The 19,699-nt window shown below is 38.7% G+C and overlaps 1 protein-coding gene across 1 annotated transcript in view; it reads left to right on the top strand.

Annotated features, from left to right (window-relative positions):
* Positions 1-18,399, top strand: part of LOC122550451 (palmitoyl-protein thioesterase ABHD10, mitochondrial-like) — a 33,004-nt gene extending 14,605 nt beyond the window's left edge. Inside the window, exons 3-5 of the mRNA XM_043691193.1 lie at positions 5,399-5,510; positions 14,127-14,264; positions 17,379-18,399. Coding sequence (XP_043547128.1) covers positions 5,399-5,510; positions 14,127-14,264; positions 17,379-17,720 — 592 coding nt within the window. The 3' untranslated portion in view covers positions 17,721-18,399. The remainder of the gene's footprint in view (positions 1-5,398; positions 5,511-14,126; positions 14,265-17,378) is intronic.
* Positions 18,400-19,699: the final 1,300 nt, after the last annotated feature.

Below are 19,699 nucleotides of genomic sequence, written 5' to 3' on the forward strand. Positions count from 1 at the left end.
GTTGGTCAGGGTGTCCCAGAGGTGTCCTCTGAAACGTTCCGCAAGTAGGCGGCCTGTCTCCCCAATGTAGAGGAGGCCACATCGGGTGCAGCGGATGCAGTAAATGATGTGTGTGGAGATGCAGGTGAATTTGTGACGGGTATGGAAGGATCCCTTGGGGCCTTGGGGGGAGGTGTGGGCGCAAGTTTTGCATTTGTTGCAGTTGCAGGGGAAGGGGAGTGGAGGTTGGGTTGGTGGGGGGTGTGGACCTGACGAGGGAGCCTGTTTCCAAACAGACCCCACCACCAAGGATATGTTTCCCACCCTCCCCTATCAGCGTTCTGGAAAGACCATCCCTCTGCGACTCCCTCATCAGGTCCACACCCCCCACCAACCAACCTGGCTTATGCCCAAAACATCGATTCTCCTGCTCTTTGGATGCTGCCTGACTTTCCAAACATAGACTGGGACTGCCATAATATTAAGGGTTTAGATGGAGAGGAATTAAGTATGTCCAAGGAAATTTTCTGATTCAGTATGTGGCTGTACCTATTAGAGAAGGTGCAAGACTTGACCTACTTTTAGGAAATAAGACAGGGCAGGTGACTGAGGTGTCAGTAGGGTCAGCGACCATAATTTGATTAATTTTAAAATTGTGCTGGAAAAGAATAGACTAGATCTAAAAGTTGAAGTTCTAAATTGGAGGAAGGCTAATTTTAATGGTGTTAGGCAACAACAATCAAAAGCTGGTTTGGAGGCAGATGTTCACAGGTAAAGGGGCAGCTGGAAAATGTGAAGCCTTCAGAAATGAGATCACAAGAATCCAGAAAAAGTATATTCCTGTTCGGGTGAAAGGAAAGGCTGGTAGGTGTAGGGGATGCTGGATGACTAAAGAAATGGAGGGTTTGGTTAAGAAAAAGAAGGAAGCATATGTCAGGTATAGACAGGATAGATCGAGTGAATCCTGAGAAGAGCATGAAGGCAGTAGGAGTATACTTAAGAGGGAAATCAGAAGGATAGAAAGGGGACATGAGCTAGCTTTGGCAACTAGGGTTAAGGAGAATCCAAGGGTTTTTGCAAATACATTGAGGACAAAATGGTAACTTGTGGGGGAATAGGGCCCTTCAAAGATCAGCAAGGCAGCCAATGAGTGTAGCCGCAAGAGATGGGTTAGATGCTAAATGAGTATTTTGCATCGGTGTTTACTGTGGAAAAGGACATGAAAGGGAAGTAGATGGTGACTTCTTGAAAAATGTCCATGTTACAGGGCAGGAAGTGCTGGATATCTTGAAGCACATAAAAGTTGTTATATCCCCAGGACCTGATCACGTGTACCCTGGAACTCTGTGGGTAGCTGGGAAGTGATTGCTGGGCCTCTTACTGAGATATTTGTATCATCGATCGTCACATGTGAGGTGCCAGAAGACTGGAGGTTGGCTAACATGGTGCCACTGTTTAGGAAAGGTGGTAAGGACAAGCAAGGGAACTATAGACCAGTGAGCCTGGCGTCAGTGGTGGCCAAGTTGTTGGAGGGAATCCTGAGGGACAGGATGTACATGTATTTGGAAAGGCAAGGACTGATTCGGGATAATCCACTAATTCGGCTTTGTGCATGGGAAATCATGTCTCTCAAACTTGATTGAGTTTTTTTGCAGCAGTAACAAAGAGGATTGATGAGGGCAGAGCAGTGGACATGATCTAATATGGCGATCGACAAGGTTCCTCATGGGAGACTGGTTAGCAAAGTTAGATCTCGTGGAATACTGGGAGAACTAGCCATTTGGATACAGAACTGCATCAAAGGTAGAAGACAGAGGGTGGTGGTGGAGGGTTGTTTCATAGACTGGAGTCCTATGACCAGTGTGTCACAAGGACCAGCGCTGAGTCCACAGCGTTTCATCGTTTATATAAATGATTTGGATGTGAGCTTAAGCAGTATGGTTAGTAAGTTTGCAATACTACCAAAATTGGAGGTGTAGTGGACAGTGAAGAAGGTTATCTCTGATTACAACGGGACCTTGTTCAGATGGGCCACTGGGCTGAAAAATGGCAGATGGAGTTTAATTTAGATCAATGCGAGGTGCTGCATTTTGGAAAAGCAAATCTTAGCAGGACTTATATACTTAATCGTAAGGTCCTAGGGAGTGTTGCTGAACAAAGATCTTGGAGTGCAGGTTCATAGCTCCTTGAAAGTAGAGTCGCAGGTCAATAGGATAGTGAAGGTGGTGTTTGATATGGGCTGGCTGCTGGCAGGTGGGACTGGATTGGGTCGGAATATCTGGTCAGCATGGATGAGTCGGACCGAAGGGTCTGTACATCTGTGACTCTGAGTTAGTAATTTGTACTATTTTAAACTCTGTGAAAAGCGAGTCAGTCTGCGACCACTGAAGAACAATAATTAACTCCTAGCAGTCCTAAATAGACAGTCTGTTCAAGCAGTGAATAGAAGGGCTCGTTTGTTTTCAACTACAATATTATGTCCTTTCTCAGTATATGCTCGATGACAACTTTTGCATGAAAATGTGGAAACTTCTAACTTTGAAGAAACAGTGGAAATCCTTCAGGCTAACAGTATTTTCATCTTGTAAGATGTGTAATTTGATTCTTGTTATTCAGTTAATAAACTCAGTTCAAGTATCATCTCTGGAACTCTTGTTTGTGTGTCTCTCTTTTGATTTAACTTTATTAATGCCAATTCTTAAAGTCACAGTACTCAAAAACAACTTTTTCTATAAATAAATCTTGTTGTAGACAGCCCAGAGATGAGGCAAAAGGAGAAGAATTCTGTATTTTGCAGGTCACATTGGATTTGGTGTACCTTCTGTGGACGGGATATAGTCAGAGATGTACGGCATGGAAACAGACCCTTCGACCAGAGATCCCAACCCAATCTAGTCCCACCTGCCAGCACCCGGCCCATATCCCTCCAAACCCTTCCTATTCATATACCCATCCAAATGCCTCTTAAATGTTGCAATTGTACCAGCCTCCTCCACATCCTCTGGCAGCTCATTCCATACACGTACCACACTCTCTGTGGAAAAGGTTGCCCCTTATTTTATATCTTTTATATCTTTCCCCTCTCACCCTAAACCTATGCCCTCTGGTTCTGGGCTCCCTGACCCCAGGGAAAAGACTTTGTCTATTTATCCTATCCATGCTCCTCATAATTTTGTAAACCTCTATAAGGTCACCCCTCAGCCTCCAACGCACCAGGGAAAACAGCCTCTCCCTTTAGCTCAAATCCTCCAACCCTGGCAACATCCTTATAAATCTTTTCTGGACCATTTCTAGTTTTTCACAACATCTTTCCGATCGGAAGGAGACCAGAATTGCACGCAGTATTCCAACAGTGGCCTGACCAGTGACCTGTACAGCCGCAACATGGCCTCCCAACTCCTATACTCAGTACATTGACCAATAAAGGAAAGCATACCAAACACAGCTGAGCAATTTTCTAGTGTCTGATAGATACTAAAAGAGAAGATAGTATAGGCAATAAGCGGGACTGAAATGGAAAACAGTATCAGCAATGGGGAGGATAATAAACAGTGTAGGTGTTTTGTAATCACAATTGATGCCCCAGCAATTAGAAGATGCACTAACTACTAGAAGATGTGAACATCTGGCTAATAGGCTAATATAATCATTAGTTCAAAAATGATTGGTTAGTAGAGTCATATACATTAGTTTGAACATGTTTGGATGATATGGTCATGTGTAGTAACTTGGAATATGACCTATGCAAATATGATTGGGTGGAGATAGGAATGAGTAAATGTGTAACCTTTTGGGAATTATTACCTGTAAGAGTAGTCAATGGAAGCTTGTCTGTAACAAATAGTATAAAATCCTAGTTTTGGCATTAAAATTTGAATAGCAAGCCATTTTTGGATATATGCATCTTCCATGCATACTTGAATAAATGCTTTAATAAGGAAGCCGCAATCTCATCTGGTCGAAAGAAACAAAGTGTTAAACTCGCCCTTTCAGGGCCAGTATTGTCGTTTATATTGGAACAGTTTACAAAGGAGAGCATAAAGATCTGAAGCATACAACCACACTACCATTGCCAGAATATTGTCAAGGCCAGTAGTCTTCAGAAATAATAAAGCTGAAGGACTGGTTACTGTTGATGGGCTGAATGTGACCATATGCATGTTGGGAACATTAGTGATCTGAGATTCAGTGCTATGTGGCCAAGGTGTTGAGTTTCCAGACTTGTTATGTACAGTACTGGTGTTAAATTTCTTTAAGGGTAGTCAGAATTTACAGATACCTGTAGGAGTCCAATCTAGTACACAATGGCTAGAATCTTATTAGGCTTAAATAAAAGCTGAAAAAGAATGGGTGCAGTCAATATTGACTGCAATGTCAGCAAGCTAACAAGGGTATGAGTAGATTAATTATGTTGGGACGAAGAAAATGGAAAATAGGATTGTACACAAATCATGAGAGCTGTTTAAACAGGATATGATTAGGAAATGAAGTTTACCTCCGTACAACTAACAGAGATACATAAATGCTATGATTAACATATTCTTGCATACTATACACATGGAAGTAAAATATGATAAGTGCATATACACCCCTACATGTAACAGTTGAAGAGCATTGACAAAAGTACTTAAACGTGGCCAAAATTAAGATTTATTGTCCAATTCATAGAAATATGGTAGTGATCTAGCTAATAGAATAATACAAATCAATTAATGAATGATTTTTTTTTTTTACAAAGCCTTCTCCTCTCTGTCATTTAAAGAGCAAAATACTGAGACTGCTGGAAATCCAAAAAGCAGAAAATTCTGGATGTACCTAACAGAATTGGCACTGTTTGTGGAGAGAGGAAGAGAGTTGCCATCTCAGTCTGTGACCTTTCACCACAATGTCTGATGAATGATTACAGGCCTGAAACGTTATTTCTGTTTCTGTCTCCACAGTGCTGCCAGATCTGAATATTTCCAGCACTTTCTGTTTTATTCCTATCCTCTCTTAGCCTGTTGTCCAGCAGCTATCGGGTCTGAAATCTGCATAGTGAATTTTGTTTCTGGTTCATTGGCTTCTAACAAGAAAATGTGACACTTATCCCCTCCTTTTGTGGGGCCCTGTTCAAACATTGATATAACAGGTAGGACTTATTTGACTTTATCTTAGTTTACATTAATGCAAAATGTTTCACCTTGAGTTCTGGCCTTTTTAAGAATGAAGCTGCTGTTACAGTTTAGAAATCAATAGTCTATGTTTTGGGGGAGTGAAGCAATTTATGAATCTTTTTTGATTTTTGAGTTTGGCTTATCAGCTATGTGGTGGTAATTTTGGCATCTCTCTGGATATAACTTTCCATAAATTTGTCTTTAAAACTGATTTAAACTCTAAGTTTATCTTGTGTTTCACAACATTTTGGTTTTGCCACTACAAGGTTTGATTATTCGGGATGTGGAGCTTCTGGAGGAACATTCAGTGAGAGTACAATAGGACAGTGGAAGAAGGATGTTTTGGCTGTGCTTGATGAACTCTCAGAAGGACCACAAGTAAGATTTTAAGGCCAAACTATTGGGAAGTATTGCCTTCCAGTAAACTCCATGGTACATGGTGAGAATTACCACTGGCTGTAACTGTTAAAGGCAAGTGTTCATATTCCCAGCTGCAGTCTAATTGGGTATGTAGAAAAAAATAAGGGTTAACTTTTTTTTTGAGATGATAACTAGCTAAAGTGAAAAAAAGTTGTCAGGAAAAATTGGCTGTTTGACAAATTGTTGTCATCACTCTGGTTCATAGATGTAGCATTTCTGTACCATAAGTTGGACATATGTTCTTGCTCTCAATTTTGGAAGTAGATCATTTGTAACTTGATGTCAAATTCAATCCCACCCCAAGCTGCATTTTTGACCTATGTTTCTGTCCATAACACCTTTTCACCTTGTTATATCTGCTTCTGAAACTCTAAAATAATCAATTCAGAGATGATAAAAGGATTAATGCCTCTGTAGCCTACCTCCTAGTTTGTTAATGTTCAGTTAATCTAAAGTTTTCTTTGTTTGAAAAAAAAACTTTCTTCAAATGATATAGCACTTCACGCAACCACCAGATGCCTCAAAGCACTTAACAACCAATGAAGTACATCTGAGCCGTAGTCATTCTGTTATAATCTCAGGCAACACAAGGGCCAAATGTGTACAGTAAACTCCCACAAACAAGAGTGTGATTCTGTCCAGATAATCTATTTTTGTGATATTGATTGAAGAATTATTGGGCAGGACATAAGGGATAACTCCAGATAAGTTTTGATGAATGTTCATCGACCTGAAATATCGGTCAGTACTGGACTGGTGTCAGTTTGATAATTTCTTCCAAGCTCTGACATCGGTCTTGTCTGAGGTGAGAATGCTACAAACTGAGATATGAATACATTGCATCCTAGGCAAAGTTCCATTTTAGTGTTCACCTGTATTGTAACTGACATCTATTGGCTCATGTCTTAAATTTAAAGTTCTCATCATTGATTTTGATCTCCAAGGGTAAATTTAAAACACTGTCTTTCATTTTCCAAATTATTGTGCATCCTTTAACACCCCTGGTACTTTCTGCATTTCTCAATTTACTGTAAAAATAGTCACAATCTCATCACAAAACAATGAAATTTTCATTTATTTGCAATTGCATGTGGATTGTGCTTTTGATAGTGCATATCCCTCTTTCATCGTACACTGTGTTTGTAATTATTACTACTTGTCCTCTTAATCTGTACATTAATATTAATCTAGTTCTTTTATTGACAGTAAAATCTAATGTAGGAGAAAGAAGAATTTGGAAAAAAATTATTAAAAGATTTGGTTCTATATTGATTGTCCAAATTCCAGCTCATGTTCTAGCCATATTTCAAGGCAGAGACCATCATTTTTCAATCCAGAAAAAGGAATAGGTGGAAGGTAGTGGTATTGTGCATGCTGTGTGGAATCACCCTTTTATTATTATCTTCTGTTGCCCTTTTTGGACTTTTGTATGAAGATTTTAGAAGCAATTTTCTTTGTTTTCAGATTATAGTTTTCCATGGATGAGATTGAGAGTACAGTATTTTGTGAATATCCATTGTTTGCGTTATTTGGCAAAAATGTTATTATAAATCTGAGAACAGAGGTTCACTAATTACCACGTCGAGTAGGACTACACTAGGAAATTAATGATGTGTTTTCACTGAAAAATTCCCACCATTGACAGGTGATGTTTGCTTTGCACTAGCATTAAATACGTACCATTTAACCTGGGCATTGAGGCATACACTGCTAAAGTGAAGTGGAGTAAGATGCTTTTTTTTTCTTGGGCGTCCAAGCTGTTTTGTTCAAGTATCACATCAGGTTCTGATTCCAAAATCAGGCTACAATGCTAATTGCAATGCTCGTGATGTGCTGATTGACTTCCAGCTTGTCCTGTTCTGTGATTCTGTCGGTACAAACCAAAACCATATTCACTTCAAATAAAGTAAGTCCACCATTTGTGTTCATCTCATTGATGCAAGATGGCACACTAAAGCTAACTTTAGGAAATCAGGACGGGAGGAGACTTGGAGATGATGGTGTCAAAACATTGTTGCTCTTCTCCTTCCATTAGTTGAGTTCAGTTGAGAAGTTGGGATGTGCTGTCCTGCCAATGACAGTGCAGGGCATCTTAAAAATTAAGTGTTTTGGATTCCGAGCATAATTATGATTGATGGAATGGAATTGAATTAACTGGTAGTAACAGCAATCAAGCAATATCTTATCCTGTTTTACTCTATTCCTTTTCTAACATGTAACAATCCATATGAAAACAGTGCTTTAGAAATGCCAACAGAAATAAAGCTGCAATAAAGTAGTGCAGTCGTAGAACATTGCGGCGCAGTATAGGCCCTTCGGCTCTCAATATTACACCTGTAAAGTTGGCAAGTCAACTACTATTGTCGGCAGTGCATTCCATGTCCCTACTACGGAGTAAAGAAACTACCTCTGACATCTGTCCTATATCTGTCACCCCTCAATTTAAAGCTTTGTCCCTCACGCTAGCCATCACCATCTGAGGAAAAAGGCTCTTGCTGTTCACCCGATCTAACCTTCTGATTATCTTTTGTCTCCATTAAGTCACCTCTCAACTTTCTTCTCTCTAACGAAAACAGCCATAAGTCCCTCAGCCTTTCCTCGTAAGACCTTTCCTCCATACCAGGGAACATTCTAGTAAATGTCCTCTGAGTCCTTTCCAAAGCTTTCACATCCTCCTTATAATGCACTGACCAGAACTTTATGCAATACTCCAAATGTGGCCGCACCAGAGTATTGTACAGCTGCAGCATGATTGCATGGTTCCAAAACTCAATCCCGCTATCAATAAAAGTTAACACACTGTATGCCACCTTTAACAACCCGATCAACCTGGGTGAAAACTTTCAAGGATCTCTATGTACCTGTACACAGATCACTCTGCTCACCTACAATACCAAGAATCTTGCCATTAGCCCAGTACTCTGTATTCCTGTTACTCCTTCCAAAGTGAATCACCTCTCACTCGTCCGCATTAAACTCATTTACCACATCTTAGACCAGCTCCGTAGCTTATCTGTGTCTCTCTGTAACCTGCAACATCCTTTGTCACTATCCGCAACTCTACTGACCTTAATGTCATCTGCAAATTTACTTACCCATCCTTCTACACCCTCATCCAGGTGATTTTTAAAAGTGACAAACAACAATGGACCCAAAACAGATTCTTGCGGTACCCCATTAGTAACTGAAATCCAGGATGAATATTTCCCATCGACCACTACCCTCTCTTCTTTCAGCTCGCCAATTTCTGATCCAACCTGCTAAATCACCCTCAATCCCATGCCTCTATTTTGTGCAATAGCCCACTGTGGGAACCTTATCAAATGCCTTACTAAAAGCCATATACACCACATCACTGGCTTTACCCTCATCCATGTGTTTGGTCAGCTTCTCAAAGAACTCCATAAGGTTTGTGAGGCATGATCTACCCTTCATAAAGCTGTGGTGACCATCCAGAATCAACTTATTTCTTCCTAGAGATTATAAATCCTATCTCTTATAACCCTTTCCAACAGTTTACCCACAACCAAAATAAGGCTCACAGGTCTATAATTTCCAGGGTTGTCTCTACTCCCCTTGAATAAGGGAGCAACATTTGCTCTCCTTCAGTCTTCTGGCACTATTCCTGTAGACAATAATGACATAAAGATCAAAGGCTCGGCAATCTCCACTCTAACCAGGGAATCTTGGGATAAATTCCATCCGGCGCAGGGGACTTAGTCATATTTGGTCTATAATAATTTAAATTTTGTAATTTAAATCTAATACATTGTTTGTTTGACAACACTGAATTTTATCGCACAGTGATACAGGAATCTACGTAGTCGCAGACTGACAGAATTGCCCAGGCAACTGAAGTTTCTAACGCGCAATTTCCCCTAGAACTCTGAGAGCATCCATTTAAATCTGAGAATTTGGAGTATTCCACTAGAGTGAAGTAAATAGTTACCCTGGGAAAGTTAGTCAGTAAGTACCTAGTCAAGCTCCTGTGTAACTATTTAACCTCATTCTTAAATCCCACCACCCTCCCAACCGCTGCTGTCGCCAAGTAAAATACCTTGACTTCCCCAGCTCCCCGTAGAACCTCTGTCCACTAAACTCAACATTGTCCTGGGAGTCTCCGCCCTTCTGTAATGTTACTTGTGTCCTCTACAATGAAAACATAGAAAATATACATTCAGCTCATCTGTCATTTCTTTACATTCCATTATTAATTCGCCAGGCTTAATCTATGGAGGATCAACCCTCACTTTACTTCCTCTTTTCTTTTTCAAATAGACGCAACTCTTGCCTTTTTAAAAAATAATCTTTATAGCTAGCTCCCTCTTGCATTCTAATTTCTCTATTTTTTTTATTGATCTAGAAGTCCGTCTTTGTTTTGTGTATTCTGTCCAATTATCTGTCCTTCCACTTGTTCTGTGGGATTATATACACTTTCTTTCAGTTTGATTATGTCTTAACTTCTTAAGTTACTACAGATGGTGTGTCCTTCCCTTATGTTCCAATGAAAAGGAAATTGGATATTTTCTGAGTATGCTGAAGTATCTCTGCCAACCTTTCCGTACCCTAATATCCCGGTTCACTTTAGCCAGTCCTTTGTTTTTGTTTAAAACCCCAGTTTGAGAAAGCCACTTAGGTACTAAATGTGTTCAGATAGAGAGCCTTTAGTTTTGTCTTTGTTTTGATTTTAATAATCGCTCGCCTTATTCTTAGGTTTGAGCACCCTGTCCTTTACTATCATGTTCTGATCACTATTTCCCTTATTACTACCTTGCTCTGTTGCCTTATATCCTCTATGTAATTTATGGAATTTTCCCTTCACCCCTACTATTTAGTCTGTTGCCCTAGTTATGCAACTCACCAATGCATTGATTTCGGTATGGTTCAGATGAAAACTGTACCTACAGTACCGATGCCACTTTATCCTGTGCTGATGCAAGTGCCACAGGAAGCAACCCATTTTTCCTACACCAATCCAATTTTATTTATCCATGATAATTTGCATAAAGAATAAATTAATGCAACCAATAGGATATAGAGACCTTACCTGAGAGTGTGGTGGAGGGAGATTCAATCATGGCATTCAATAGGAAACTGTATGGCTATTTGAAAAGAAACAATGTGTAGGATTATGTAGAGAAGACAAGAAAAGGTACTAATGGAGGTGTTTATATGGAGAGCTGGCATGAGCATGATGATTTGAATATTCTCCTCCTAGATTGTAACAGTTCAGTGCATTCTCCTCGTGGCTCGGATAATAATGCTGAGACTGTTACTCTTGAAATTCAGCATTTTAATTTGCCACCAGCTATTCATACCTCCCAATAGAAAATCTTTCAAATTCTGCATATGCTGTTGTCCCTGGGAGACCGCAAACACTGTATCCTCATCCCTTTTACTGCATGTTCCTGTCCAGCCCCCCTCGGGTGACCTGAACCTGACACCAGGCAGATTTCACAACTCAATACAAGATTTCACAGCTGCCAGTTGAGACCATTCTGCATATTCCCCAACATTATGTCCCCTAACAACCTTACATTCTGATAACTCTTTTTTTTACTTGAATGGCTTCCTGCACCATGGTGCCATGCTCAGTTTGATCATCATCCCTGAAGCCCCTGCTTTCGTCCATAGAGGCTTCAAGAACCTTGAACCTGTTAGAAAATTGCAAAGTCTGAGGCTCCTCAACTCTCCCCTTCATTGATCACCTAACTTATCTCACTCGCAGTCACTTGCTCCTTTCCCTGACTATAAACCAAGTCAGAAGACCCTATTCTAAAGGATGCAATTACCTCCTGGAATAAAACTTACACACTCTAGGATATGTCATGGAATCTGAAACACAGCATCCAGTTCACTGACTCTGAACTGAATTTCATGAAACCACAGTGAATAATGTAAATGAATAAAACACACCGCATTTGTCCTGGATCTCTCTCGCATCCAAATGTGCTCACGTCCTACAGTTACAGCACATCACCAACCCTGCTATTATTCTTATGTGGCAATGTTTGTTAATTTATTGCTTAGACTTCATTAAGTTACAATTAATAACCTATTACAGCCAATAAATTTTACAACCCCTAGAAACTTTACCAATTGGCCAGGGACCCAGGTTTGACATTTCCATCTCTGATCTCCAGCATCTGCAGACCTCACTTTCTCCTCAATTGGCCAGGGACCGAGGTTTGATTCCATCCTCAGGTGACTGTGCAAACTCCACATAGACACATTCTCCCTGTGGACTGTGGGAGGAAACCAGAGCAACTCAGACAGACAAAGATGTGCAGATTAGGTAGATTGACTATGCTGAATTGCTCATAGTGTGCAAGCTAGGGGGAATAGCCATGGGAAATGTAGGGTTACAGGGATAGGGAGGGGTTTGGGTCTGGGTGGGATGTTTTTCAGGGGGTTCATCTGGACTTGATGTTGTAGGGATTCTATGAAAACCTACAATTACTAATAAACTACCTCTGTTTTGAAAGATAAATGAGCAAAATACTTTCCCACTAATCCTTCACCAGTTTCTCTAGTCTCAACTGTTTTAACGAATTCTCTCCACTGTACCTGGACTCTGTCATTCTCATATTGTTTTAATATCTGCTGCTTTCCTACTATTTAACGAATCCTCTGCACTTCTGTTGTTCACTGGTCACAGGACATTCTCATACGTTTGTTGTATTTACTGTCTCTTCATTGATGTTCCATTTGTGTTCTTCTAATTTACTTGGACTATTCCAGATATTAGGAAATTTTTGGAAAATCACAAATACATCCATTACTTCAGCAGTCATGTCTTTTCAAGCCATCAGATCCTGGAGATTAGAATTTATTTGCTTTTGGTCCATGTTCAGCTGTAACTTCACAGATTCCTTCTGCAAACTGAGCAATCATGAGTGACCAACTACTGCAGCCATGGAAGGAAATAAAAGCTGACACTATTTTCAAATCATTCAAGAAATGTGGAATTTTGAATGCATTGGATGGTACAGAGGACTGTTATCCATGGGATGACAGATGAAAAAGAAGAAGCAGATGATATGCTACCTCTAACTATGGACAGCAAAGATGAATAGGATCCCTGTGACGATATCATTCGTCCTGATGATTAAGAAGCTTTATTCGGTGCTAAAGATATTGAACAGTGTGATTTTGCAGGATTTTAATGGATATTTGACATCTTTGATTTAAGATGTACCATATAACACAGCTCTTTATTTGTTTAGAGATCAATTGTGCTTCTGCTAATGATATGGTATTTTGGATTATAGCATGAATCTCAGCCCCTCAAAAGTATAAAGTTCATCAAAGAAGCAAAGGACAACAACAGACTCCTCTTCGTAAATGTCACAGTAGAACGAAAAGCCAATGGAGAGCTGCAGTCCAGCATCTATAGGAAAGCCACATGAGCTGACCAGATACTCAACTACAGGAGCCGCCCACAAACGGAGCTGCATCAGGGCGTTATTTATACAAGCTACAACACTTGAGAGGCCTGGCATTCAAACCAGAGCTCCCATTAACAAACATTTGATTTGGACCCCATTTACCAACCTCTCAGAAAAAGAACCGGAAGTGATATCACCCACCGCACACGTAGCAAGTGGGTCAGAACAGCACTTCATCGGAGGCTCACTGATGATGTTACCGAGCGTGGTGATGAAACATCTGAGAACAAATCTATCAGCACAGCGAGCAAACTTACAAACTTTTCTAAAACTGCAACCAAATAACTAATTTAAAGCCATGTTATAGGTCTACTTTTTTAATATGTATAAATAAAGCTCACTAATTCATTTTTTGTTTCTATGGTTCTTTATCTGGTAATTACAGAAATTTGTTTTTATTTCTTTTATTTGTTTAGAGATCAGTTGGACCTCCGCTAATGATATGGTATTTTTGGACTATAGCATGAATTTCAGCCCCTCAAAAGTATTATCCATGTACTAGTTGACCCCAGAATTTAATCTTAAATAGTTTAAAAATTTTGATTTTTACCTGAGTATATATTGTTCAATTTTTCTACAATGTTTCACTGACGTGCAGGGTTCCTGTAACCTTCTGAGCAATTTCCTCCCATGTTATGTGCTGCATCATTTGCACATCTGTGGCCTCCTTTCCTGTAATTACAGGGCATACTTCCACATTTGTACTACTTCCAGTAGGGCCTTCCATGTCTAGGAACCTGTGAGCACCAATTCAGACCTTGAGCCGTTCTGAAACCTGCCGTTGTCTGTAAGCTAATGCCCTTCAGAGGAAATGTGAATATCCCATTGCTCCACAGAAATTGTTCCTAATTGTTAGTGCTAACTATGCAGTTGTCAAATTTAGCACCTCCAGGCAAGTCTACAATGTAGAAATCGCTAATTTAGCTTCTAAATTGTAAGCAAAAATCAAATTATTAAACCATGTGTATTAATATGGTACCCCCCCTTAAGTGCCTCTTTTCTTTCATTTCCCACAATAGCCCTGTTAATCTCTCTTTGATAATTAGGCAATTGCGGGGGAAATATGAATGCATCTCATTCATCTTGAATAGTGAGTACATTTTTGTTGTTTTTTTCGTATCTATAGGTTCTGGTGGGTTCCAGTATGGGTGGATGGCTTATGCTCCTAGCTGCAATAGCTCGCCCTGATAAAATAGCTGCACTTGTTGGCATAGCTACAGGAGCTGATTATTTGGTAAATGCTTTCAAACAGCTTCCTTTGGAGGTAAGTGCAGTGCATCTTTAACTTGAGCTGTAATTATTTTTGCTTTTATATGATCATTTGAAATCCATAAACTCTTTAATATGTTATAAGCTTAACAATTCATCTTTGTCCTTTCTCCTCCTCTACACCATTGTACCTCATGCAACTGAACTAATCGCTTTTGAAAATGGTAAAGTCAGAATAATCATACCTTTCTACTAAAACAGCCATTTATACAAAGTGAAAAATAATTGCTAATGGGACTAAACACACAAAGGATCTGTTCAACTGTTTTCACCAACTCTTATATTCCACTTCCTTTTCAATCAATGCTAATATTTCATTTGCCTTTCAAATTATTCACTGTATCCGCCCAATAATGTTTTGAGTCATCTACCAACTACCAGATTGTATCCTTCTGTCAAATCAGAGATCTGGAGCAAAGTTATGTGCAATCTCACCAATGTAGTGGAAATGTTGCCACCAGTGACCGGATTGAAAACGAGAGAAAAGGTTTAAAGTAGTTAGTAAAAGAATGTTTTGACTCAAGACAGACTAACTTAGTCTAAGATACACGTTTAGCCAAACTAAAGCAGCCTTCCTGCCTCTGCATTTGCTATACGGTAAAATTAAACCTTTGAAGACCTCCGAATAGTGATGCCTGTGGTTCCAAACAAGACTTTCGAATAGCCAATCCTAAACTTTGTAAATAATTAACTTTCAGACATTGGTTCATATTTTAAATGCAAGATTTAACTACTATTAAACGCACTAAACTTTAGCAGGGGGCTGAATAATGTATGTGCTTTCAACTCAAAACACTTTTTCAGTTCCATTCACACAAATATACACAGTTGAGCATTAAATAAAAGAACGAAACTGACCAAATTACTTGCGTCTTTCACGATGTGCTGTTTCACAGGCATAGATATGGACTCTTGGTTGCTTAGGATTACCTTTGTTCATTCAGACAAAGACAGCAGTATTTCTAAAGTCGCTTTCTGTTGTTTGGTTTTCTGGAAGTCAGTGTAGCTGTTTAGGCAGGGAGCTCTCAGATCTTCATGCTGCCTCATCTGCAATCCAAAAGTCACCCCTCAGAAAATATAATTGAAAAAAACAACTTTAATTCTGATTCCATCCTGAGATTGATCAACTCTTTCCAACACCTCAATTACATTCAGTAACTACCATGTGCTTGAACATGGGGTCTCTTCCAGACTTGCTGGAACCAATTCCTAGTTATGACTTCATAATAGCCTACAACTGCTATCTATTTAGCAGTGCTTTTCCTGGATCGGTGTGTCGTGTGGAAACCTTTTTAATCAGGTATCAACCAGCAATTAGCTTCCACACCAGGCCTCTCAAACAAATCTTGTTGGTTTATTCTTGTCCTTTTACCATAAGCTGTCCCGAAGTCTACAAATCATTTCCAACTCAATTTTTAATAACTAGAATAAAGGTAATCAAAACTCTTGAGGGGCTATAATGAAAATCATGAGGAAAGTGTTCTCACACAAGTGGTTAGGGTCTGGGATGCACTGCCTGAACATATATTGGATACATGTTCATTTCAAACATTCAAAAGAGAATTAGACAGTTATTAGAAAAGGAAGAACATGCAGGGTTACAGGGAGTAGACAGGAGAATGGCACTAAATGAGATGCTAATTTGGAGCGCCACTGCAGACACACTGGGCCAGATGGTTGTCTCAATTAGTGACAATTTAGTGATTCTGTGAGCTCCAAGTTCTGAAATAATTTTTAAATAAAATGCTTCTCTTCTGCCAAAGTGGACGGAATCACTTCCCACATTATATACCATCTGCTAACGTTGCTAATCTATCCGTATCCCTTTTGTCTACTAACTTTCTTAGCTATCTCCGTGTCACCAGCAAATTTAGCTCCCATGTATATACATAGAAACCAATAATTTAGTCTTACTTTCAGAGTTGATTGACCATTTGCCTTTTTAAGAAGTTTTTTGAAAACTTAATTTTATTTATTTTGACTGTCGTATGGATTTAAAAAGTGACAGTTACATAAGGGAAGCTGAATTATCAAAGTTGTGGAGCATATGAAAGCATATATATGTAAAGCTGAATGAAGTTTGTTCTGTTGCCTAACTGGTTAGTCTCAAACACAAGCTCTGAAATGCAAGCACAGCGTACCAGCTGATTTAATATATGCTTTTGTAGATAGTCTCAACACAACATACAACTGAAATGAACAGACTAAAAAAGACCTTTTTAAAAGGTTTCTTTGGAATGAATTGATGTTTCTTTTCTCTGGGCAGTTTAAGTTGTGATTAGCACTCATTGTTATAAAATATAGCTTGTCTTTTTGAAAAATCACATTAAAAGGCATTCATTTAACTAACATTTTCAGTACAAAGTGTATAATAAAGCACAAGGATCAAGAGTACATTCCGATATCCCTGCTATATAGTGCAGTCCAAAGTAGTGAAATGCAATATAGAATTGTTAAAATCCAAACAAGGATCAATATCTGATACAGAAATGAAAAATATTGTAAATACTCAGCAGGTCAGGTAGCATCTATGGAGAGAGAAAGAGTTACTGATTTAAGTCAATGACCTCCCACTACTACTGATAAGCAATAATGTACAGAAGGGAATGAAGCTCAGAAAAATGGTTAAAATTAATTCATTAAGTATGAAGGTGACTTTGGAATATATAGTATCATCTGAGAGAGAGAAAATGAGCCTTGAATAATGGTAACAAATTATTAATTGGACATGGAACACAAGGAATTGGCAGTGTCCCTTAGCTCTAGTCTAGAAAACTAGCAGAAGCTAATTAACAAAAACATGGCTGTTTATGTCCATTAGATATTATGCTTTGGATTCTCTTTGACGATAAATGCCATTGAAGAGACTAATACATAGAGACATATATCGAATACGTGTAGTACTGGCATCATTAGTTAATTCGAGTGAACAAATAGTGATGTTTTCTTGTCCTGCAGCTGTTTAAGTATGGATGGTTATACATAAACTGGACAGTGAAGTGATGTAAACAATTATCAGTTAATGCTAATCATGACTAATGACAATGTATTGTGATAACCTGGTGTGATATTTTCCAGTATTATCTAAACTACTTGTTGTTTCTCATAGACGCAGAAAGAAATAGAAACAAAAGGAGAATGGTATTTGCCAAACCTTCAAAAGTATTCAGAATTTCACAAAATTCCTTACACCTTTATTAAAGATGCTGAAAACCACTGTGTGTTGCACAGTAACATTCCAATAACCTGTCCTGTGAAGCTTATACATGGTATGAAGGATGATCATATTCCTTGGCAGATCTCGCTGAATGTGGCACAAATTATTCTTTCTTCAGATGTTGATCTTATTCTGCGCAAAAATGGTCAGCATCGAATGAATGATAAAGACGATATCAAATTGATAGTAAACATAATTGATGATGTAATAGACAAACTTAGAACATTGTCGTAAATGGGTAGGGTTAGAGATTGGTGCCACAAATGTGAATAGTTAGCCGTACTCTAAACAAATGGAAGCCATTTTCATTGCCACTTCCTGTGATGTCAATATTCTATGCAAAATGTTTTTAAACTGCTCCCAGCAGATGTTTTGAACTATGTACCTTTTTTTGAGCCAAGAAATCTGTTCTCAGCAGCAGAAAGTTATGCCAACATTTTGGTAAATGTCCAATCTGAGGTGATGTCTGATTGCATGCACTTTGAGCAGTGAACATTACTTGTAAAATCTAATTCCTAAAGATGTATAGCTAAACCTGTTACTTTTTCATGCTAAGGCTTGGTGGACAATGACTTTAATTTTCCAGTGGTCATTTAAATGGAAATTTATGCCTTACATGATTAATGGGATATGTCTCAAAATGTTGCATTTGTACATAGATAATGTGAGGTATGCTGCCAGTTTCGATCAAAATAATCCAATACTGTTGCCAGACACATTTGCCAACTACAATTCAGTATTATTTTTCTCTGTTCCTGTGTACATATTCTGCACTACTTTGATAATGTAATGTAAAGTGACTGATTTCTATAATAGCTAAACTGAAAATCTCAAACTTTTCATTGTATAATAGTTGTGTTTTCTACTAGTATATGCTGGGAACATCCCTGAAAAAATAAATTGCTAAAGTTGATACTTTTATAACCAGTTTTATAAAATAACATACTTGATAATTCATAAATCATTGGAAATTTATCCCTACTGTCATGTTACCTGGAATGTTGGTATCTCATCAAGAATGGTGTACAGGGGACATATCGAGAGCAAATATTTCATCCTAAACATTTATAATGAATTCTCTATAATTTTGCTTTTTATGAAAACTAGTGTTACATCTAATGTTGCTGCATAACATATCACCTGCCTTCTGAGACTTTGATATAAAACTGCATCTAAGTATTTGGTAAATAGATGACTTTAAGATATATGATAAAAGAAGAATCGATGAAAGCGTCTGCATTGTAAACTGGAAGGTCAGCCCTGTATGAAAGTAATTTTTTTTTCTATTTTCCAATGACTTCTTAATTTGTAACTTTATAGACCATAATCTGTCAGATTAGTTCCATTTGTTGATTATAGTTTAGATTTAGCATGTTTATTATTATTAACCTCCCTGGAAATTGCAGCTTTTTGCTGCTTGTTTCAAATGATCAAGCTGCTAGTTTTTTTTACTTTTGCCAGTTTGCCTATAGCAGATTTGAATTTCAGTTGGCTCATAAATGAACTATGCCATTATGTGGTCAGCCCAGACAAGGTAGACTGGAGGGGGTCGAGAGTGTGATGCTGAAAAAGCACAGCAGGCCAGGCAGCATCAGAGGAGCAAGAGAATCGATGTTTCAGGCATAAGTCCTTCATCAGGAATTTCCCAATGAAAGGCTTATGCCCATCGATTCTCCTCATTGGATACCGCCTGACCTGTGCTTTTCCAGCGCCGCACTCTCGATTCTGATATCCAGCATCTGCTGTCCTCACTTTCTCCTCCCATGGTGGATTGAAGGGCCTGTTTTTGTGCTTTTTGGAGTTTTTCTTTGGTCATACAGAAAAGGCAATGTGAGATCAGAAGTGTGATTTATTTTGAAATGTTTTAAACCAGGCCAACATTTGAATTAACTACAGAGGAAAAAGTCAACGGTTGCACTTTTAGTTGTGCAGTGAACAGCAACAGAAAACAAAGCTAAAGTAGTTTCAAAGGATGTAACAGTGACATCGGAATTTCATTTCACAATAATGGAAACAACAATGCAATTAAGTACTTGAAATGTTAATTCAGTTGCATTTGATTCCTATTCTCCATTGTGTAAAACAAGAACATGTTTGAGTAATTTTTAATATTGACTGCTTTCTACTTGAAATGTTACTTTAATTGAATGTGGATAGTCTAGTATTTTGTGCATTGAGTTAAATATTCAATGGCTTTTATCTCTTTTCAAGAA

This window comes from Chiloscyllium plagiosum, chromosome 6 (assembly GCF_004010195.1).
Source record: "Chiloscyllium plagiosum isolate BGI_BamShark_2017 chromosome 6, ASM401019v2, whole genome shotgun sequence".
Classification (NCBI taxonomy): Eukaryota; Metazoa; Chordata; class Chondrichthyes; order Orectolobiformes; family Hemiscylliidae; genus Chiloscyllium; species Chiloscyllium plagiosum.